Raw genomic sequence first — 24,891 nt, forward strand, 5'->3', positions numbered from 1 at the left:
ATGGGCAAAAAATAAAAGATTATTTTTTCGTTAAATAATATTTTTTTTCGTGAAAGGTAACGATGATAACCTTTTTTTAACATTGTAATATAAAAAAAAAAAAAAAGTAAAAAAAAAGGTAAAAAAAAGAAAGATAAATTTTTATATATAATAATTCATATAGGAAGGAAACAAAAGAAAAAAATTAGCTACACAAAAAGTCGTTTATAAACTGTTTATACAAATCAGTATAATATATATAATATTTTTTTTTCTTTCTTTTGATTACACCTATATGTTACACTGTACACATATAATTCAAATTGCACCGGTAACGTTAGAAAGAGCGGCCTATACTTATTGCTCTTTTTCTGAAGAAAAATAAAAAAACATACACTTTAATATTAAAGATTGTAAAATTATATATTTTCCAAGAATTGTAAGGAAAATTATATGTACAATATAATATTTTGTTTTTAGCTTATGCGATAAATGAAAAAGTACTTTTTAGGAAGTCCGAATTTCTTAAAAGTTAAAAAAAAAAAAAAAAAAAAAAGACATATTATTTTATAAGTTACATTTTTATTATAAGATTAATTTTTAATATCTATTTTATATTGCATACTTGTTTTATCTTTTTATTCTCCATAAAATGAAAATTTATTTTTGAATATTTCCTATATCATACGCACGCGTATCTCATCCTTATAATATTATGCTAAATTTGTAAATATGTCTAAGGAACTTTAGTCACAACTGTTTTTCAGAATATATTCATAAAACGTACACATAATATTGTATATATATATATATATTATACACACATATATTATATACACATATATTATATACACATATATTATATACACATATATTATATGCTCATGTTCATATATGAATATGCATATGTACATGCCATTTATAGACGCATCCACAAACATGCTGCTGACATATAAATGCCCAGCCTGTTTAACATTATTAACAAGAAATTGCCGTTTAAGTACAACTCAGTCAAAACTGTCTAATGAACACTTAAAAAAAATTAAGGAATTCAGAAAAACTACCAATTTATCTATCAGCATATGCAGAAGTATTTTAAGTAATAATAATTATGACATTGGTAAAAGCGTAAATTATATTTTTCAAAATTTAAATGAAAATTACGAAAATAGAAAGAAGAAATTAACAGAAGGTTATTACTGCTTATCATCGGAGGGCAATTTGATAGGAATAACTGAATTAAACAGCTTCAATGATTTAATATCAGAGAACATATATTTTAAAGAGTTGTTAATAAATTTGTGCAACGGTTTAATGAATGATAATATCAATAGAAAAACAAATTACTTAAATATAGATAATCAAAAAATTTCGCACTATATGCATTTATTCTATAAAAACAACAAAATATATATTGACAAAAAATTAGAAAATATTGAAGATATAAATACTTTTAAGCAAATTTATTTTAATAGAAGTATTAACCAATTAATTAAATACACTTCCTACATTTTAAATGACTATATATTTTTAAGGAAATATTTCATACTGAATTTAGATTATTTAAATCAATTAGACCATTTAGATAATTTATATGATATTACTATAAATGCATATATAATAAAAAAAAGATATCATCATAAAGAAGTACGAATCGACGATTTTATTTTGTGTAAAGGCTTTTCGTTTGCATTTTTGCTCATAAAATCTAGTGAAAAGCTTACTGATGAGAGTATATTAATACTTGAAAAGTTAGCCTCCATTATTTGTATAAATATGCTAATATATAAATCAAAACATTGTTCAAAATCAAATTTAAATAAGTTTGACATTCATAATTGTTTTCAACACAATTTTTGCAATTCTTCTATTAATAATTTAGGCATAAAAGAAAAGAAAAAAATGGATATAAAACACATAGAACAAATACGCCTAACAAATTCTAATAAAGAAAATTCAGAAGGTACAAAAGGCTGTAATGAAGATTGCGATGATTTTTTACAAAAAAAAGTTCAATCCATATGCTTATTAAGTGACTACTTGGAAAAATTAGGTCATCAAAAATTAAAAAGTATTTGTACGGATAATACAACTTTTTTAAAATTAATTACCGTATTAGAGCAAGAATTGAAGATTAAAATTTACACGAACATGATGTATTCTATGCTTAATGAGGATATCGTCATTTTGTAGTTTTCCTATTGCTTCTTATGTATAACGGAAAAACAGTACTCAAGTTTGTTATGTACAGCACAAAGTGTTCTGTTATAAATGAACAAATATGTTTACCTACACAAATACACACGTGACTACATATTATACCTTTTCGTAGTTGTAATTACTTTTTATAAAAGAGAATCAGCATTACATGTAATATTATTTTATAAACGTCAATCTTTAATATATTGTAAAATATATTAATAAAATTTTTTTTATATACCAGTGTTCTTTTTTAAGAAGAAATTATATTCTTAATAGGTGGAAAAAAAAAAAAAAAGTTTGAAGATATGTTTGAAAACAAAAACACAAATTTTAATACATAATATATAATAATACAAAATTACAAAAAAGTTGGATAAAACAATGCAGACATTTTGACCATATGAATTTTTTTAGTTATAATTTTTTTTTTTTTTTTTTGTTCATTTATATTGCATTTGGAAGGGTTTAAATTAAAACTTATGTTCTTTTGAGTTTGAATTACTGCTATTTAGAATATGTATACTTCAAATGTTAGGAAATTATCCTTTTGTTTAAAGCTTGCACATTTAATAAATTATTGCTTTCGTTACGCAGATTTTCTTTCGTTATTTCTTTTTGTCATTTTGTTGATTTCTCACTTTCTCATTTTTTTATTTTCTTTCTTTCTTTCTTTTTTTCTTTTTAAATAATGTTACTTTTAAATTTATTACACGCAGGTTCGTCCATAAATTTCGTGCTTGAGGAATAGTTCTCACTGTAGGATGTAAATACATTATTTGGTTCTAAAAAATATCTTTTGAAACATGTATTTGTATCACTTGAATATTGCGGCATACATATATTTTCTCTTGTTCGTAAAGAATTCATGAAATAATCTTTTTCGTTTAGTATTTCATTGCTTTCTTTATTCTTTGAGGGAATATCATTATTATTGTTTAGAAACTGTAGGATATTATTTCTCGCAAACAAATGGCTCTCTTCGCTATTCTTAACATTTTTCAAATTACTTCGGATTGATGTACACATGTTTATCCTTTGTTCACAATCATAATTGGGCTCCTCTTCATCATTTAAATAATCAAAAAGGTTTATAGATGGGTTTGTAAAATAATCATTTTTTTTTCTTATTTTTTTTTCCTTATCCTTTTCTGTTTCTTGCAATTTTTTTTTGTTAGCTTCTTCTAACTGTATCCTTTTTTTCCTTTTTTCCACATTATTGCTTCTTTTAATAACACCATTTACATTTTCCTTTTGGTTATTTTTACTCAACTTTTTAATATCTCCTATGTTGTCATTTTTGTTCTTTATTTGAGGATTTGTTTCATACGTATGTTCACATGTTCGTATATTAGTTGTGCTAATTTGATGATATTCATTTGTCTGTTTTTTTCCTGTTTCTTTGTTTAAAGGATGATTATGAAAAAACATTTTTCCCATTTTTTCTATATTAATTTTGTTCTGTTCGTTAGTATTAGTTTTATCATAAAATATATTTGTTCCATATGTATTAATAGTATCATTTAGGGTAGGAGTTTTATAATAATTATAAGAATTCCAATTTTTATTATTCTTTTTTATAAAAAAGGGAATGTTGTTCATATTGCGAACTCTTAACATGTTAATATCATAGGAAAAATTTTTATTTATTGTTCTTAAAAAAAAGTTAGTGCTACTATTGCAAGCAACATTTTCATTGCTACAAGACTTATTTTTAAATTCAGTTGCATTAATGAAGTAAGCAAAATTTTTCTTCCTATTATCTGAATTTGTTCCAGTGTTCGCCTTAATACAATACGGATAACGAATGTTATGAAATTTTTGGTTATTCTCTTCCTTTTCATTTAATATACTTCCTTTACTCATGGTTGATATTTTGCTGACATCACTGTAGTTACTAGTATAGGCATTTTTGAAATCAAATAAAAATGATTTAATACTTGAATTATCAAAACTACATAATTTTCTATTTGAAATTAAAAATTTCACATTATCCAAATTATCACAGTGTTCGCAATTCTCCAAGTCACCATAAATATTGTTTTTAAAAGGATCACTGCTATTTTTATAATGAAAACATTTATTTACATTTTTAGAATTATTCTTTATATTTTTAAAGAAAATATTACTATTTATAGATTCTTCTTTAAAATTAGACTTGGTAAATAAATTATCCGTAGAATAATTAACGTAAGATAAATCATCAAATTGGTTACTTTGTAAATTAATTATTTTTTCCTCTTTATTATTAGATATACGTTCTTTACTTTCTTCTAGTTGATCTTCAAAACATTCTCTTTTTATATCTACATCATTTTTTGGTGTTATATTGTGATAGTTGTATTTATTCAACACTTTTATTTTATGTTTGCAAATGGCACATGTATATATTTCTTTCTTCATATTATCGTTTTCTGAAGTATTAAAAATATCATAAACATAGCTATCATCACCATAGTTATCATCATCATAACTATATTCATCACCCTTATAGCTTTTTAACTTAAATAGATATTTATCACAAAACATGCACTGTACATAATTGTTATTATTTACTATGCGTTTATTCCATCTGCGTATTTTCTCAATAATTTGATCTAGCTTTTTGGTATTAATAATATTTTTAGGTGATCTATAAAAATTGTCCTTTTCATTTGTTATATAATTTTCATGCATAAAATGAAAACCTTGTGATAAGTTATTATTAGAGTTGTAGAAACTATTATATAAATTTTCATTAGACTTATTTATTGTTTCGTTATCACTGTTATGTGTGCGACTATTCTCGGAGCACTTTTCCAAGAAATTGAAGTCTGTTTCTTTTTTGACCAATTCGTTTATGAGGAGTTTCCCATGTTTCTCATTGTTAAAGCAATCGTTACTATCACCATCACTATCAACACTATTATCATCATCGTCATCATTATCATTATAATACGCAATGCCATTCCTCGGTATTGTTTCTTTTGTGTGTCTATACATAATGCATTCTATCTTTTTTTCATTGTTCACTATATTAGTTATAGCATTAAAATCATTTTTTTTCTTAATTTCGCTTAAGGAATTAATAGAATTTATGTATTTTTTTGGTGTTAAATCACACTTTTTTAGTTTATCATTTTGTTCTATAAAAAAATTATTTTCGCTTCTCTTTTTAACTGAATTATTATGCAAATTATTATTTCCTTCATTAATTATAGTGTCTGAAGTGCTAATCTGATCACCTTGGTTATTATTATAATTTTCATTTTTTATAAAATTTAAATTTACACAATTATTATATAGTTCTTTATAATTACAGTTTAATAGGTCAAGAGATGTTAATTCATTATTATTAATCTTTAAATGGGAACAGTTCTCATCACGAAATGTCTTTTCCTTTATTCGTACCATGTTGTTTTTGCTTCTTTGAATGCATTGCGCTTTTACTTCATTTTGTGCGCCATAGACCTGGAATTTCTTATCTGAAGGATATTCCTTTACGTCTTTACCAAATATATTCATATATTTTGCTGTGTCTCCCTCGCTTTTGACATCATTGAAATATGATATATTTTTTTCATTTTTGCCACCATTAAAGAAAGATGCACTTTTTTCGTTCTTATCACCATTAAAGGGAGATGCACTTTTTTCGTTCTTATCACCATTAAAGGGAGATATCCCGTTTGTGCTCTTTTTCTTCAATTTAGTTCTGTTTCTCCCTGGATTGTTACTTTGATTTTTCCTACCCTCCTTACTGCTATTTCTACTTCTACTATTATTATGACTGTTATTTTTACTGCTTCTACGACTGCTGTTGCATATGTTTATATCGTATTTTCCCCTTTTCCCAGCACTATCTTTTGAAATGTTAGTCAGCTCATTCGCATGGAATTTTTTGTGAACAAATTTGGTAAATTTTTCACGTTTAGTTTCATTTACATCATTATTCATGTGATGAGGAATTACATCCTTATTTGTAGCACGCACCTCGTTCTCTAATTGGGTGAATGTAATAGATAAATTTCTATTTCTTTTTATATCCCTTGAATAACGCCTTGATATATTTTTTTTTTGTTGGTACTTTTCATTAAAACTGTCCATGTATAATTTTGATGCATTTTTTTTTATTTCTATATCTTCTTTTACTTTATCCACTTGTAAACTTTTGTCGAATTTCGACATAAGTATTGTGTGCATATCATTATAACTATTACTTCGTAGCAATCTCGATCCACTATTACAAAGAGTATTGACAATTTTTTCATATGAGCAATTTAATTCATATCTATTTTTGCTTCTATCAACATGGTTAATTGTATTATAGTTATTTTCATGAAGAATAAAGAAGTATTCATTTTGTGCTGCATTATCTTCGCCATTCAATGATGTAATGCTTTCTCCATTGCGTGCTTCATTATGTTCTCCATTACGTGCTGCATTATATTCTCCATTACGTGCTGCATTATATTCTCCATTACGTGCTGCATTATATTCTCCATTACGTGCTGCATTATATTCTCCATTACGTGCTGCATTATATTCTCCATTACATGCTGCATTATATTCTCCATTACATGCTGCATTATATTCTCCATTACGTGCTGCATTATATTCTCCATTACGTGCTGCATTAAATCCTGCATTTCCCTTTTTACACTTATTTTTTCTACTTGCATATTTATAGTCTAACTGTTTTAGTAGTTTTAAACTGTTAGACGTGTCGCATTTGTTTGTATTTTTATCAGAAAATTTAAAATAATTATGATTATTATTATCATTACTATTGTCGTTATTATTATCATTATAATTATTATTATCGTTACTACTGTCGTTGCTATTATCGTTGCTATTATCGTTATTATTACTGTTACTATTTTTATTAGTCTGCGCCAAATTGGATGAATTTATGAAGTATTCATTCTTAAATGGTTGGGAAAAATTCGCGTCATTTTGTAAGATATCTAAGTTATTATTTACCTTACGATCTTGAGCTCTAAATTTATTATTCGTCTGATATATATTATTATCTGCCACCACATGATTATTTTTAAGATCTAATGACTTTATTAAATCACATGAATTCTCAAATGTTTTTCCTTCTTTATTATTACGATGTAAATTTTCATATTTAATATTTCCCTTTAGTAACTTCGAACTACTCAGATAAGAATTTACATTATTTAAACTTTTATCCATAATATTATCATCATTTTTATTATCATAAATTTCATTTTTAGTATATTCCATTTTTTTGTCTATATTATTTGGAATATTCGAGTTAGCTTCTTTATTTTTCATAAATTCTTTCTTTATTCTCTCTCCTGAAGTGCAGTTTTTCCTACTCATTTTGCTATATAATAAATCGATATAACTTTTCTTGTTTGTGCTTATATTTGAAGATACAAAATTGACATTCTCATTGTTAGCAATAAAATTTTCGCTTTTATTATCTCTTTCTTTTCCATTAAAACTTGCGATATCATCACCACTTGTTCTTTCACCAATGGGAGATGCACTTCTTCGAATTATATTGCTATTGATATAACTAATGTTGTAACCTTTGTTCATGGTAGGAAAATGGTTAATGTTCTTTTCAATATTACAGTGGGAAAGTTTTTCCATTGTATTATCCCTATCATACTCCGTGTTCTGAAGGAAACAATTATTAATTCTTGCATTGATATTATCACTTACAGATTTTAAGCTTTTTATGTTTTTCCTTTGATCTAATTTATGCACACGTTCATAACTAAGCCTATTGTTAACCAGTTCTGAGGCGTTTCCAAATTTTTTAGAAATAAAGTCCCTTTTTTTATTGCCAGATAAAATACTATAAAGGTACTTATTCTTTTCAAATAGAAATAAACCTTTTTTATAGGAAAAGTAACGAAAGTACTTTTTAATGTATCTATTTTTTTTATCAGAAGAAGGAATATAATGCGCAGCATATTTTTTTAAGTTATATAACAAATTATCAGAATTTCTTTTATGTTTTATGCCCATATTTGCTGTATAGCACAAGAAGTATTTAGACAGCTTCACAACGAGCAAGGGTTTACAGTCATTTCTAAAATAATTTTCCCTTAAATAGGAATTCCTAAAGTTATTGTTTCTTTTCACTTTTACCCGTATCTTTTTTGAGGTAGAAGAAGTAATTCCTTTTTCTTTTTCTGTACAATTTATCAATTTTGACATATTATAAACATGCTCTTTATTCTCTACTTCCTTCGCTTCACTAATTTTTTCCATATTTTTTATTCCAATTTCCTCCCCTCCAACTTGTAAGTTGGTTTGGTCTATATAATAAAACGGACAGCCTTCCTTTTTTGCACTGTTTTCTTTATTATCGTTTTTGTACTGTTTTTCAGTAAAATCTCCAGATTTGCTTTTCATTGGAACGTCTTCATTTGTTCCCAATATGTTGTTTCTCTTTTCTACATAATTTGTTTCAACGACATTTAAATATTTTTCTATTCTTTTTATTCTTTTCTCTGTTTGAATGTAGACATCTATAAAATCTATGTGATTAGAATATAAGTCAATAATTAAATTTTTTTTATTTTTCACGTTATTACTATCACAATCATGAGAAAACAAAAAAAAACTACCATCTTCATCATCTGAATTATGTAATTCACTTTTGTGAGATACACAACTTCTATTAAGTTGATATAAAAGTTCATTTATTAGAGTTATATCCATTTTAAACTTGTCCTTAATATGGTTTCCTTCAGACATATCTTTATTTTTAAACGTATTATAAATATTTTTATTAATACAACTTCTCATGTACTTTAAATAATGATACTCCTCAAGCAACATAAATTTCAGTTTATGTTTATATTTATTATAAAATGATAGCATATTCATCATCAATTCTTTCTTCTCCTTAATTTCCTTCTGCTTGTTATCCCATCTGAGGAATTTAACGCTATCCCTACTGTCCGTGTGAGTATCGTTATTCAAGTGAAAAATATTTCTGTCATGTATTTGTTTACCTGCTTCTTTACAGTCTGTACCTGTTTGTTCACCGTTTGCTTTACTTGCCCCTTTGCATCCGGTAGGACATAAGTTCATATATGTTTCAAGTTCATCCAGTAAATTCCCCATTTTTTCATCTCCATTATTTCCTTTATTTTTAAGCATATTTTTGTCAACTTTCTTTTTACATAATTTTTCATCCAAATCGTCTTTTTTCGCCAGTCGGTTCACATTTGTATTGTTATTGTGCATAAAATCATTTTGACCTTTACCTGTATATAGGGTACTCTTTTCAGTGTCCTGATTATTCCTGCTGCTGTTTTTGTTTCTGTTTCTGTTTCTGTATGTGATGTTCGAGTTAATGTTATCTCTGTTGATGCAATCATCATTGTGATAATAGCTTCCGTTACGTTTGTTATTATCGCTGTTACCTTTAGTGTACTTAATATTGTAATTATTACGATAATTACTATCATAATTATTAGCATAATGATTGTCATAATGTTCGTCATAATTATTAGAATCATGGGTATGAAAATCCTTTAACATAGAACGAATGATACGCACCTGTTCGCCTGAAATATTCCCGTCCTTAAAATTTGCTGAACTAGAATGCATGCTGTATTTAACAAATTTATTCTGTGAAGACTTATTGCGTTGCTTTTTTACTTTATTAAGGTATATATTACGCATACTATTTCTTATGATTTTATTATTTCTATATAATGTATATTTTGGTATTCTTATATATTTTTCTATATTTTTTGTTCCTTTATATTTTGCTTGCACTAGCAGTTGCAAATTCAATTTTTTTCTTTTTTTCTTTAAAAATAAAAACAGGAATTTATTATTTGATGAGTTATAAAAATTATGCAGAACGCCATTATCCGACTTATTACTTAATGACTTTATTATGTTAACACTATTTTTTGTTTCCCTTTTTTTATTAAAAGTAACACTGTTTAACGTGTTATCCGTAGGAATATTGTTGCATTCATTTCTAAGAGTAAAAGTTTCGTTCTTTCTTTTTAAATTTGATTTTCTCTCTTTTGTAGTTTTATCTTTATGACTCTTTCTGTATGCTTTGTCTTTCTGCACGCGTTCGTATGCCATTTCTTTATTTATTTTAACGTTTCTAGGAGCACTATTGTAATTTATGCAAGAAGTACAGCTTTCTCCACCATAATTACTACTGCAGGAGTGTATGCAATAATCGTTATTTGGATTTATATTACTGCTATTAGTGCTTCTACTGATGGTTTTACTACTGCTTCTATTGATACCTCCCTTTTTGGATAATATTTTCTCCCTTTTACTAAGTATTTTTCTGTGCTTAAGGCTTTTATTTGAACCGTTTTCGTGCGCACCTTCATTTTTATGTACTCTTTTGTAGTGTTCATTATCCTGTCCATTGCTATAATTCTGTTCAGTCCTCTTTTCTAGTTCTTTTCCCTTTTTTACCTTCTCTATTACATTGTCGTTTCTTGCCTTTTCGACTACTTTGTCGTATTTTACCTTTTCGACTACGTTGTCCTCTTTTACCTTTTCTGTTGCCTTTTCCTTTTTTTCCTTTTCTTTTACTTTCTTATTCTCCATATCCATTTGGTTCTTTTTTTTTTTTTCCCATTCCTCCTCGTAGTTTTGATTATTGAACGGAAAATAATTTTTTAATTTTTCATATTCACAAATACTTGGCGTTTTGTGGAATTTCTCACTATCACCAGAAATGGAAGAAAATGGAACGTCCTTCGAATAAACATTTTCATTAATTTTTAAAGATGAATCTATTTTTCTTTTATCATTCAAAACTTTTTTCAGTTGAATAACTGATTCTGTTAAATGGTCTGCATTTTCATCATTAAAATTTTTGCTTTTTCCATATTCTTTTTGATTATTTAATTCAGCATTTATACTTTTCAATTTATTATTTTTTTTTCTTAATTTTTCATTTTTGTTTTTTATATTTTCCTCTTCAATACTTTTAAATATTCTTTGAAATAGGGTATTTTCTCTAATATTAGACAATCCTAATTTATTATTACGAAAGATCAAGTTGTAATCATAAAAAACTTCATTACAGCAAAAGGCATTCTCATTTTTATGTTTTGCTATAGGCGCTTCAGCATTTATGTCCTGTTTGTTATCTTTTATATTGCATTCATTATCTTTATCATATAAATCTTCACTAAAGATTTTAACAGCTGTTGTTTTTTTTATTTTATGAATATCATCTTTGTAAAATGAATCATCACCACTCTTTTCTTGTGTCCCACAATTCTGTATTTTCCTAATGCTCTTTTTGGATTCAGCTAACTCGTTTACTAGACTGTAAAAATAAAACATCCAAATACGCTTTTATACATACATATACATATACATATATATATATATATATATGTATAACGTACATTATTACATTCTAAACAAGTAGCGCTTTGAATATCACACGCAATTGTGCATTTCCTTCGATGCGAAGTTCATATGTGTTTATAAATACACTAATGATATAATATATATATTGACATTTTTGCGTACCTTTCTAAATTTTTATCTTCCGTGGGTACTAGCGTAAAACATTTCTGTATGAGCATATTACATTGAAGAAAATGAATTCTGAATTTGCTCAGAAACCATTACTAAGAATATTAAATTTTCAATTTACTTATATAACTTGATGATACATTGATTTGCCTTTTAATTCCTTATTGTGTCTTTTCACTTTTTCTTTTTTTTTTTTTCTTATTTCCCTTACTATTTTTATTCTCTTTTTTTTTTTTTTTTTTTTTTTTTTTTTTTTTTTCTTTTATTTATTCATTTTTGAATTAATAAACTTTTTGTGGTACCATTTTATTCGTTTAGCATAATATTAATTATATCTAAATTTTATAAATCCTATAATTATAAGATTCCTTTTTTTTTTTTAAGATAGTTATTGGAACATAGCATCATACACATGTGTGCTATGTTAAAAGCTATATATATCCCAGTTGTAAAAAGTGCGTTTATGCATTTTGCACATACAATTTTATTGAATTATAAATATTTGTTTGCAATTCAAATTAAATAATCTTGAATAATTGTAAATGGAAATGTTTAATTAGTCTTTATTAAAAGTTTATATAAATATAAATATAAATATGTACATTTATACATATACATATGTATATGTACTGTTGAGCTAGGAAGTAGTCATAATGTAAACTCTTGAAAAGTGTATACACATTAACTACAGCACACCAAATTTTCGCATAATCATTAAATTAAGATAGTAAAAATAAAAAAGAAGCAAAAAAAATTATAATTATTATAACTATAGATAAAAAAAAATATAAGTATTCCTAAATTTGTAGGAAAAATGAAAATCTAATGTAAAAGAATAAAAAAAAATTGAAAGCAATAAAAAACATTTCACAAAATTACATATACATTTAATTGGAGGATATAGTCAGTTCACGCATATAATGGCAGATAGAATTTACAGAAAATACTGAAACGTTTTGAACAATGCATTATTAAGGCAATTTTTAAAATATAATTTATGTTCATATGAAAAATATATAATCCTATTTTCTACATGTGCTCGAATAATACAGAAAAAAAAAGTGTAACGATGTGCCAGAGCATTTTTTTTTTCCATGTTAGATAAAAAAGAGTATTCATAAGATGAATAAATAAGTAGTTAAATGTGTCTTAATGTGTGTATATACATATGTATATCTGCCTATCTGCATATTCTCGTGTATGGACGCATTTAAGCAAGAATACATTACCCCTTGAAGTTACATCCTTCAGCGGTCACATTTCCTTTCGTAAAAATAAGACTAACATGTGCCTTAATAAATGTTCGTAACGTTCTCATTTCATATATGCCTGTTACACCATTCTAGGAAAAAACTCAAGAGAGAGCTAGGATCTCTTGTTTAATTTTTTTTAGAATTTATGAATATAGTAAACTTTATATAATATTCATTTCGAATAAAATTAGTATGCCCATATGTGTACATCCATGCAAATTGCATTACTTTTTTTTTTTTTTTCTTTTTTTTTATATTCCTTAAAATATGTTGTATGATCACTTTATATGTACTACAATACATCTAGCATATATATATATATATATGTAATATATTAGTACCTAGGACCAACCTTCATCAAGATAACCAATATTTCCGCAAGATATTTCTTTTCCTTTATCTTCATCTATTACTGCTTCTGATGTAAACTGATATTCAATATTATTCAAATTTTCCTTTTGAGGTGGCTTGTAATTGCGTAACTTATCTAGAATATATATAGATGCTATGATTACAAATGTACCAGCAAAAATTGTTAAACCTGCATATTTGAATGTTTTACTATGATAAGATTTACCATCAGAATTTTCTTTTTCCTCTTCATTTAATGTATTTGTTATATCTTTTTGAATCTGTTCTTCCAGTAGTTTGTTAACTTCCTGAGACATAACTCTCAGAAGTGGATCTTTAGTATCATCTGAATCTATGATAAAATTATTCTGACCTACAATTATATATTTTTTTCGGTCTAAATTTCCATCTGCTGATTTTTTGTTATACACTTTATGAACACTTTTTGTATCTGTATAGTATTTATATGGGTAATTCTCATTCCCCCCTTGAAGCTTTTTTGCATTCTCTACATAATCACCAAGTACATCTAATTTTTTATTTATTTCATCTTTCTTTCCATTATCACTGTTAGGATTATCATTATCATTCACTATACTATTAATTATTTTGTCCACATTTTCTTTTTCTAATTCCATTTTGTTAGATTCTTCTTCCGATAATGAACTGTTTTTATCTTTTGTAAATGTAGAATCAGGATTTTTATTAGCTGTACTAGATACTTCTCCGTTTTGTTCGTTTCTATAATTTGTTTGTGATGAAGCATCTGTTGTTTTACCCATACCTCCTTCCTTTTCTATTTCTTTGCTTTCAGGTACCTTTTCATTACCCACTTCAGTATTTTCATGTGATGATACACCTGAATTTCCATTAACGGCTGTTTTCGAATCCTCTTCCCTTGTAAACTCTATTTCCCCTTTTTTTTTATTTTGATTATTTTCATTATTATCATTATTTGCGTCTAACCTAGTAACTACTTCATGTTCGTGCTGATATATTGTTTGTCCTTTATTTTTTATTGAATTAAGATTATCTTCTGTTTGCTCTTCTTTACCTTTTCTTTCGCTTTCTATCTTTTTATTATCTGAATCATCTTTATCTTCACGAATTTTCATACCTTTTACTGAATCTTTTTCTCCCTCGTTTGCTATACCTTCAGTTGTGATCTCATTAGATATATGGTCCCTTATATTCGTGATCGTATTCTCTTTTTTACCTTCATCTTTATTTTTCATTGCGCTATCCTTTTCAGGACTAATATTTTCACTTTCATTCTGTCCATCTGTGTTTTCATTTTCATATGTTCTTTTCTTTTGTCCATTAATATATTCGCTAATTCTTAAAATGCCTTGATTATCCTTTATGGAAGTCTCCTTTGAATCATCATATTCACCATTAAGCTCATCATCAAATATAACTTTACCTGTACCTCCTTCATTGTCTTTCGCATTAACTTCATCTATTGTCTCACCATTACCTTCATCTATAATTCTGCTTTTAACAACATTCTTACCATTGCCATCACGAGGACTTTCAGATACGACATTTGATTTAATTGCACCTTTATCCTCATCTATACCATTACCTTTTCCTATACTTTTACCACTAACTCTTATTACACCTTTACCTTTATCTACAACTGTACCATTACCTACACCTTCATCTTTACCTTCACTTTGCACTTGAACTCCTTTACATGTCTTTCCATCACTGGTGCACTGCTCAGAAATAAACTTTTTATCTTCTACTTTAGGATTATGTACATGCCCCACTTGGTGATTTTCGCCTTTATCTTCAAGTGGTATTTCATGCTTCTTAATTTCACTCTCATGAAAACGATGTCCACTCATAACTTCACCTGATTCTTGTTGATTCCTTATAATCTTATCTGGTGTATTTCCTTTAGTGGTTTCATCGGATGTTGGATAATCCTGAGTTGTTTCATCGGTTGTTGGGTGTACTTGATTGTCTTTATGAGTTATTGGATGTAAATGAGCATCTTCACTAGTTGTTTTATGTTTTTGTGTGGTTTCATCAGTTACTGTATGTTCTCTAGAGTCCTTATTAGTTATTGGATGCTCACGAGTATGCTCTTCAGATAATGTATTCTTTTGAGTGCCTCCATCAGTTAATGTATTCTCTTGAGTGTCTTCATAATTTGTTGGATGTGCTTTATTGTCTTTATGAGTTAATGGATTTAGCTGAATGTCCTCACCAGTTATTGGATTCTGTTGAGAGGATTCATCGCTTATTGGATTTAATTTATCGTCTTTATGAGATAATGGATGTAACTGAGTGGCTTCATCAGTTGTTGGATGTAATCGAGTGGCTTCATGAGATGTTTTATGTACTTGAGTGGCTTCATCAATTGGTGGATGTACTTGATAATCTTTATGAGTTAACGGATGTAACCGAGTGGCTTCATCAGTTGTTGGATGTATATGTTCGTCCTTATGATATAACGGATGTAACGGTGTGGCTTCATCAGATGTTGAATGTACTTGATCATCTTTATGAGTTAATGGATGTAACTGAGTAGGTTCATCAGATGTTGGATGTACATGAGTGGCTTCATCAGATGTTGGATGTACATGAGTGGCTTCATTAGTTGTTGGATGTACATGAGTGGCTTCATTAGTTGTTGGATGTACTTGAGTGTCTTCATCAGATGTTGGATGTACTTGAGTGTCTTCACCAGTTATTGTATGTAACTGAGTGGCTTCATCAGATGTTTTATGTACTTGAGTGGCTTCATCAATTGGTGGATGTACTTGATCATCTTTATGAGTTAAAGGATGTAACTGAGTGGCTTCATCAATTGTTGGATGTACTTGATCATTTTTATGAGTTAATGGATGTAACTGAGTAGGTTCATCAGATGTTGGATGTACTTGATCATCTTTATGAGTTAGTGGATGTAACCGAGTATCTTCATTAGATGTTGAATGTACTTGAGTGTCTTCATCAGATGTTGAATGTACTTGATCATCTTTATGAGTTAAAGGATGTAACTGAGTGGCTTCATCAATTGTTGGATGTACTTGATCATCTTTATGAGTTAATGGATGTAACTGAGTAGCTTCATCAGATGTTGGATGTACTTGATCATCTTTATGAGTTAATGGATGTAACTGAGTATCTTCATCAGATGTTGGATGTACTTGATCATCTTTATGAGTTAAAGGATGTAACTGAGTGGCTTCATCAATTGTTGGATGTACTTGATCATTTTTATGAGTTAATGGATGTAACCGAGTATCTTCATCAGATGTTGGATGTACTTGAGTGTCTTCACCAGTTAAAGGATGTAACTGAGTGGCTTCATCAATTGGTGGATGTACTCGATCACCTTTATGAGTTAAAGGATGTAACTGAGTAGCTTCATCAGATGTTGGATGTACTTGATCATCTTTATGAGTTAAAGGATGTAACTGAGTAGCTTCATCAATTGTTGGATGTATTTGAGTGTCTTTATGAGTTAACGGATGTAACCGAGTGGCTTCATCAGTTGTTGGATGTATATGTTCGTCCTTATGATATAGCGGATGTAACGGTGTGGCTTCATCAGATGTTGAATGTACTTGATCATTTTTATGAGTTAACGGATGTAATTGAGTAGGTTCATCAGAAGTTGGATGTATTTGAGTGGCTTCATCAGTTGTTGGATGTAATCGAGTGGCTTCATGAGATGTTTTATGTACTTGAGTGGCTTCATCAATTGGTGGATGTACTTGATAATCTTTATGAGTTAACGGATGTAACCGAGTGGCTTCATCAATTGGTGGATGTACTTGATCATCTTTATGAGTTAAAGGATGTAACTGAGTGTCTTCATCAGATGTTGGATGTACATGAGTGGCTTCATTAGTTGTTGGATGTACATGAGTGGCTTCATCAATTGTTGGATGTACTTGATCATCTTTATGAGTTAAAGGATGTAACTGAGTGGCTTCATCAATTGTTGGATGTACTTGATCATCTTTATGAGTTAAAGGATGTAACTGAGTAGCTTCATCAGATGTTGGATGTGCATGAGTGGCTTCATTAGTTGTTGGATGTACTTGAGTGTCTTCATCAGATGTTGGATGTACTTGAGTGGCTTCATCAATTGGTGGATGTACTTGATCATCTTTATGAGTTAATGGATGTAACTGAGTATCTTCATCAGATGTTGAATGTACTTGATCATTTTTATGAGTTAACGGATGTAACTGAGTATCTTCATCAGATGTTGGATGTACTTGATCATCTTTATGAGTTAAAGGATGTAACTGAGTATCTTCATCAGATGTTGGATGTACTTGATCATCTTTATGAGTTAATGGATGTAACTGAGTGGCTTCATCAGATGTTGGATGTACTTGAGTGTCTTCACTAGTTATTGGATATAATCGAGTAGCTTCATCATTTGTTAGATGTAATCGAATAGCTTCATCTGATGTTGGATGTATCTGATCATCTTTGTAAGTTAACGGATGTAACTGAGTGGCTTCATCAATTGTTGGATGTACTCGATCACCTTTATGAGTTAAAGGATGTAACTGAGTGGCTTCATCAATTGGTGGATGTACTTGATCATCTTTATGAGTTAAAGGATGTAACCAAGTAGCTTCATCAGATGTTGGATGTGTATGATCGTCTTTATGAGTAAATGGATGTAACTGAGTGACCTCATCAGTTGTTGGATGTATATGATCGTCCTTATGAGTAAATGGATGTAGCCCAGTGGCTTCATCAATTGTTGGATGTGCTTGATTGTCTTTATGAGTTAAAGGATGTAACTGAGTGGCTTCATCAATTGTTGGATGTACTCGATCATCTTTATGAGTTAAAGGATGTAACTGAGTATCTTCATCAGATGTTGGATGTATTTGAGTGGCTTCATCAGTTTTTGGATGTAATCGAATAGCTTCATCAGATGTTGGATGTACTTGATCATCTTTATGAGTTAATGAATGTAACTGAGTGGCTTTATCAGATGTTGGATGTGCATGAGTGGCTTCATTAGTTGTTGGATGTACTTGAGTGTCTTCACCAGTTACTGTATGTAACTGAGTGGCTTCATCATTTTTTGGATTTAATCGAATAGCTTCATCAGATGTTGAATGTACCTGATCATCTTTATGAGTTAATGGATGTAACCGAGTATCTTCATCAGATGTTGGATGTACTTGAGTGTCTTCACCAGTTATTGTATGTAACTGAGTAGGTTCATCAGATGTTGGATGTACTTGACTGCCTTCACCAGTTAATGGATAATCTTGAGTTGCTTCATAGGTTGTTGGATGCACTTGAATGTCTTTATGAGTTATCGGATTCTGTTGAGAAGCTTCATCGGTTGTTGAACGTACTTGATCGTCCTTATGAGTAAATGGATGTAACTGAGTGGTTCCATCAGTTGTTGAATGTACTTGATCGTCTTTATGAGTTAACGGATGTAACTGAGTAACTTCATTGCTTGTTGGACGTACTTGGTCATCTTTATGAATTACTAGATCTACTTGAGTTTGTTCACCAGTTAGTGGATTCTGTTGCATGATTTCATTGCTTGTTGGGTGTACTTGAGTGGCTTCATGAGCTATTGGATGTAACTGAGAGTCTTCATAAGTTGCATATGTATTTTGGGAATTATAATCTGATTCGATATCTTTTCCTATTTTTTCATACCACGGTATGTATTTTGTCACGGTTTCATATGGTAGTTGATTTTGTTTCTTAACATTAGTTAACATCATTTCTTCTGTAGCATTTTCACGGAGTATTTTATGTGGTATCTCTGTTTTATCTGTTAATTGATGATTTTTCGTAGTATCATCTGATACTGTTTCTTCTATTATATTTTCATCCTTAATTTTGTATTGTCCCTCTGTTTCATGTGGTGTTCTTTCTTGATTCTCAGCATTATCTTTCACAATCACTTCCTCACCTCTTTCATTGGTTATATGATGTCCACTTACAGTTTCATTTAGTACTTGTTGGTTCTTTTTAATATTATTTGCTACTATTTCGTTTATATTGTGTTCATCGTGTATATGTTGTTCTCCTGTCGTTTCCAATGGTACTTCAACCTCTTTGTTAGTATCATCTGATACTCTATGGTGAATACTAGTTTCTTCTGGTATTTCATATTTTTTTATTATCTGATCTGATACTTGGTGATTCTTCTTTGTCTTATCTAAGTTTGTGTGTAGTGTAAAATTTTTATCGATTATACTGTATTCTTCTGATGCTTCATTTGCTAAGTCTCTATTTTCCCCATTATAATCTGAAACTATTTCATTTCCAATATTTTCATCTGTTTCGTAAACCTCTTTCATATCTTCATTTGGATCTACGTGTTTTCTAATACTATGGAGAGTTATTTCATGTGTACTTTTGTTTTCATCTGGCACTTGAAAATTTTTCGTGTTACCATCTGATATTATTTCCTCTGTGATAGATTCATCTGCTGTTTTTGGTTTTTCCTCATTATGCTCAGGTAATGAATTATCACTTATGGTATGAATTTGTAGTTTATGTTCTGTACTACTCACATTGGGAGGAGTATGTTCGATGGTTGATTTATTTGGTACTTTATTTGCTTCTTTTTTATCATGGCTATCTGTTTGATATTCCTTTTGTATTATATGACTCTCTGGATGGTTATCAGAATGTTTTTCTTCTATTTCTTCTCTTTCATTTTCCACTTCATTAGGAAAATTAATTGTGTGTTCTTCCTTTCCTTGTGATTCACCTTCGTTTACCTTTTCTCCTGGTAAACTATTATACTCTTTTTTTTCTGCACTTAATATTTCACTTTTTCCATTTATATTCTCACTTGTAGAGTGATGTTCATATGTTGGAGCTGTAGTTCCAATAACATGTTTACCTAGCTTTGTATTTTCCCTGTATAGTACATGTCTTATATGAGGTTGAATAATTGTATGTATGCTATCATTTTCTTCTCTTATTTTTCCATTAGTATTTTTACGTAAATCTACTATTTCAGTATTTTCTAATCTTCTTTGACTTCTTTCTTCTTCTGGCATTTGTCGTTCGTTTATTGATCCATGTAATACAAGGATTCCATTTTTTCCTTCTCTTAGTAATTGATTTTGTTTTATATTTTTATATTTCTTTTCAGACTTTTCTATTCCTTCATTTATCACCTGATGTTCTTCCAGCGTGTTTACTGTATCCTTACTTTTTATTTTTTCATCATCCGTCAATAAATGTTCTATCTCTTTGTTTACTGCTCCCTTACCTTTTAATTTTTCGTCTCCAGTTATATCATGTTCTTCCTCTTTACTTACGACTTCGTTACTTCCTTCTTTTTCTATATCTATCGATCCTTGCTCTACCTCTTTATTTACTGCTCCCGTGCCTCTTAATTTTTCGTTTTCTGTAAACTCATTTCCTACCTCTTTATTTACTACTTCCTTACTTCTTTCCCTTTCGTTTTCCTTAAGTGCATCATTTTCTTGTTTTTCATTTTTCTGTATATGGTTTTCTTCGTGTAATTCTGAATTATGTTTATTGTTCTCATCATTTCTTATCTCATTTGTCCTTTTATAAGTAGGTGTTCCATTCTGATCAGTTACAATTCTCTCATGTGATGTATCTCTACTATCTTCTACTCTTGCAGAATCGTCTACATTGCTAGATACAACATGTTCGTTTATATTTTGTATATGATCATCGCTATTATTATTATTATTAATTGGAGAATTTATATTGTCATTTTCTTCTGTGGTTATTGAATTATAACTTGAAGTTTGTCCACCTTTTATATTATTTATAATGTTCTCTCTTGATCTATTATTTGTACTTTTTTTCGTAGTCACATCTTCGGTAAGGGTACCAGGAACATTAAACACAATTTTTTCATCTTTTTTAAGAAGATCATTATTCACAATAATTTCTTTCTCCTTTTCTTCGTCCTCTCTATTTATTATATCATCTGTAATTAATGCACTTCCAGCACTTTGCGCTACTTTCTCTTTATTTTCGTCTTCACCTGCCACTTTTGAATCTTCATCTATAACTTTCACACCTTCATCTGTCACATACACATTTGAATCTACCACCTTCGCACCTGCATTTATCACTTTCACACCTCCACCTACAACTTTTGTACCTTCATCTGTCACATTCATATCTGCATCTTTCATCTTCGCACTTTTGTCTATCACTTTTTTAATTTCATCAACTTTTTCACCGCCATTTGTCACTTTTGTACTTTCATCTGTCACTTTCGTACCTACATTTTCCACTTTCGTATCTACATCTTCCACTTTCGTACCTACATCTTCCACTTTCATATCTACATCTTCCACTTTCATATCTACATCTTCCACTTTCGTATCTACATCTTCCACTTTCGTACCTACATCTTCCACTTTCGTACCTACATCTTCCACTTTCGTACCTACATCTTCCACTTTCGTATCTACATCTTCCACTTTCGTATCTACATCTTCCACTTTCATATCTACATCTTCCACTTTTGTATCTACATCCTCCACTTTCGTACCTACATCTTCCACTTTCATATCTACATCTTCCACTTTCATATCTACATCTGTCACTTTCGTACCTACATCTTCCACTTTCGTATCTACATCTTTCACTTTCGTACCTACATCTTCCACTTTCGTATCTACATCTTCCACTTTCGTACCTACATCTTCCACTTTCGTATCTACATCCTCCACTTTCACACCTCTATCTTCCGTTTTCATACTTCCAGCTGTCAATTTAGAAGGTGCATCTTCCACTTTAGAACCTCCATCTGTCAATTTCGCACCTGCATCTTCCAATTTCACATCTGAATTTGCCACCTTCACCCCCGCATCTGCAACGTTTTTACTTTCGCCTTTTACATCTCCCCCGGTTTCATCAACTTTCCCCATTTCTTCTATATATCCCTCGTCCTCTCTCATAAGCCTATACTGTTTTTCGATCATTGCATTAAATCTATTTTTTATCTGTTCCTTTACCTCTTGTATTTTGCGTGCGTTAGCTTGTTCTTCTGTTTCACCTTTTCTTGTACTCTCGATTTCTCTTCTGATACTTTTTTCTATAATACTAGTTTCATGTGCCTCATTTAAACGTTTAGTTAGCATATCTAAATAAGATAAATCTTCTCCATTTTTTATTTGGTCATCTGTACACTTTGGCAAATCAGAACATTCTTCATAATGTTCTACAATTTCATGAAATAAAATACGAGGATTAAATTTATATCCTTTACCACATACACCCCTGCATTCATATATTTTGTTTGGACATTCTATACGAAAATCTTCTTTTACTGCTATATCATAATCAAATACAACTCTACATGTAGGATCATAATATTGCCTATACTTAACAGATTCACTAACAGTAATTTTTAAAGGTATTTCTCGTTGTCTTTTTCTAAATTCACATGGTCCACTCCAGTCAGACCAATCACCATACCTTGAACATGTTGCACCATACTGTAAATGATAACAAAATTTTTTTAAACCTCCAACACTTGAATTATCGAATGAATTTTGTATAAAATGTGAAAGAGCATAACCTATATCTTTATCATATCGAGCTTCTGAAAGTTTGTTAACTGTATATATTGAATAGCTATTAACTTCTGATATGAAAAAAATACCAACATTCTTACTTCTGATTTCTCTAATGTAATTTACTAATTCATCTGAATATTCTGATAAATCAACTTCTGAATATTTCTTACAAATAACTATAACATTTTTCGCATTTTTAAAGGATTCATTCTTTAATATATATTCTTCATAATATTCTCTTAAGGATGAAAATAAATCTGTTTTTACTGGTGCTAAATGAACATAATTTTTTATTACCCTCTTCATTTCTTTAGAAAATGGTAATAGTTGTATTTTATCAAAACTTTGAATGTTCTTATATATTATTTTATTACTATATATAATTGTACTTAAATAATTATTTTTATTTTTCTTCATATATATACTTGTTCCCATAAGTGTAAACGTCATATTTTCTATAAAAGATTTACTCTGGATCTCTGAACTGATAAGAAAATGTATATTCATTCCTTTGCAAAAATCGAGAACGAAATTTCTGGAGGTCTCTAAATATGTAAAAAAGGAATGAATATGTATAAGCGTGAGTCTAAATGAATGTAGCTGTAAATGTAGTTGCAAATGTAGATGTATACAAGATGAAGCTGTCTATGTAGATGACAATGCACAAATAATCACAGTGCAAACTTCAAACATAATTAAATCAAAAATTTGTTTATAGTAACAGCAGTTTTAACCGAATTTTATACATAAATAAGTAAAAAGAAATAAATACACAAACGTGAAAAAAAAAGCATCATATATAATATGTGAAACGTATGAAGACTTGTAATGTTATTTTAACATATATAAACGTTATGGACACATGAAGAATGAGAAATGGTATATCATTACATGATAAATTTTTGTAAATATATTCTTTAATAATACAGATATTTGAACATGTAGAACTTAAAAAACTGTTCTACCGAATAAAAAAATATTTTAAAAATTGTTTTATATATAATAGTGACAAGGTGCAAGGAATTTTTGTTTTCCTTTTTCTTCTCTTTTTTTTGTTCTTTTTTTTTATTTTTTCTTACCTAAAAAGTTCTTTCTGAGACTTGATCCATAAGCCAAGTGAAAAAAATTTACAATAGTAAGAAATATAAAAAACTTCATTTTTAAAACTAAAAAAATTAACACAGTAATGACCAAAAATGACTAAGTTTCAATTTCAAAAATTTTAGCAGAGGTCAAATCACTAATATGGTATTCATAACATGAAGTTATGTGATTTTATAATAGTGTAATTTTATACTTATTTTTAAATCTATATGTTCTTTATAATATTTTTCTTATGTTACATCTGGTTTTATTCTTACTCCTTTATTCTTAATTTTTTTTTCTTTTTTTATTGTAATATTAGAACAATTCTTTTCTTTTATTTCAAATAAAGTTAGAGTATAGGTATATGTATACGTGTACATAAATATATATATATATATATATATATGTATATAAAATATAAATAAAATATATAATGCAGAAGAGGATCTATAAAAATGCATAAATGTATAACTGTAACGGAATAAAGAAGAATATAACAAAAGAGTTAGCTAATTTACAGCTTTAAAAAAAAGTTTTGCCACCAGGAAGATAAGACACTATTATTATATTTTATTTTTTTATTTTGTAACAGGAAAATATGGACATAAATAAAGGGAGTAATAATATACATATATATGCTTCTTATACAATTTTTGAAGAAAAAAATTCTTTTAAATTTGTGGTTCCCTACATAATACTTTAAGAAGAATTATTTTAAAATTTGATGCAATAATGATATTATATTATACGGCATTAGAACCGGTAATGAATGCATGCAGACAGGATAAAAAGCAGACCGTTCTGGATAATTTAGCTTTTTTTAGTTTTTTTTTTTTTTTTTTTTTTTTTTTTTTATTAATTTTGAAGGAAATATAATGATTACTTTTTTGGAGAACAGTATATATCAATATTTTTCCTTTCTCGAATTATAATTGTTTTCTTCCGATGGGATATATTTTAGGATCTGTTCCATTTAA

At 28.6% G+C, this 24,891-nt stretch overlaps 3 protein-coding genes across 3 annotated transcripts; 1 reads left to right on the top strand and 2 right to left on the bottom strand.

Moving 5' to 3' along the window:
- Positions 1–918: 918 nt before the first annotated feature.
- On the top strand, positions 919–2,172 carry PmUG01_12074200 (conserved Plasmodium protein, unknown function; the record flags this gene model as incomplete). Its single annotated transcript, XM_029006985.1, has 1 exon — positions 919–2,172. One exon carries the CDS (start codon positions 919–921, stop codon positions 2,170–2,172), a length of 1,254 nt encoding a protein of 417 aa, XP_028863420.1.
- A 690-nt stretch (positions 2,173–2,862) lies between these two features.
- PmUG01_12074300 (conserved Plasmodium protein, unknown function) lies at positions 2,863–11,732 on the bottom strand (the record flags this gene model as incomplete). The annotated part of the gene is made up of 2 exons (XM_029006986.1): positions 2,863–11,467; positions 11,677–11,732. The coding sequence occupies 2 exons, from the start codon at positions 11,730–11,732 to the stop codon at positions 2,863–2,865; spliced, it is 8,661 nt and encodes a 2,886-aa protein (XP_028863421.1).
- A 1,544-nt stretch (positions 11,733–13,276) lies between these two features.
- On the bottom strand, positions 13,277–23,986 carry TREP (TRAP-like protein, putative; the record flags this gene model as incomplete). The annotated part of the gene is made up of 2 exons (XM_029006987.1): positions 13,277–23,373; positions 23,908–23,986. The coding sequence occupies 2 exons, from the start codon at positions 23,984–23,986 to the stop codon at positions 13,277–13,279; spliced, it is 10,176 nt and encodes a 3,391-aa protein (XP_028863422.1).
- Between the last annotated feature and the right edge of the window lie 905 nt (positions 23,987–24,891).

This window comes from Plasmodium malariae (genome assembly GCF_900090045.1).
Source record: "Plasmodium malariae genome assembly, chromosome: 12".
Lineage (NCBI taxonomy): Eukaryota > Apicomplexa > Aconoidasida > Haemosporida > Plasmodiidae > Plasmodium > Plasmodium malariae.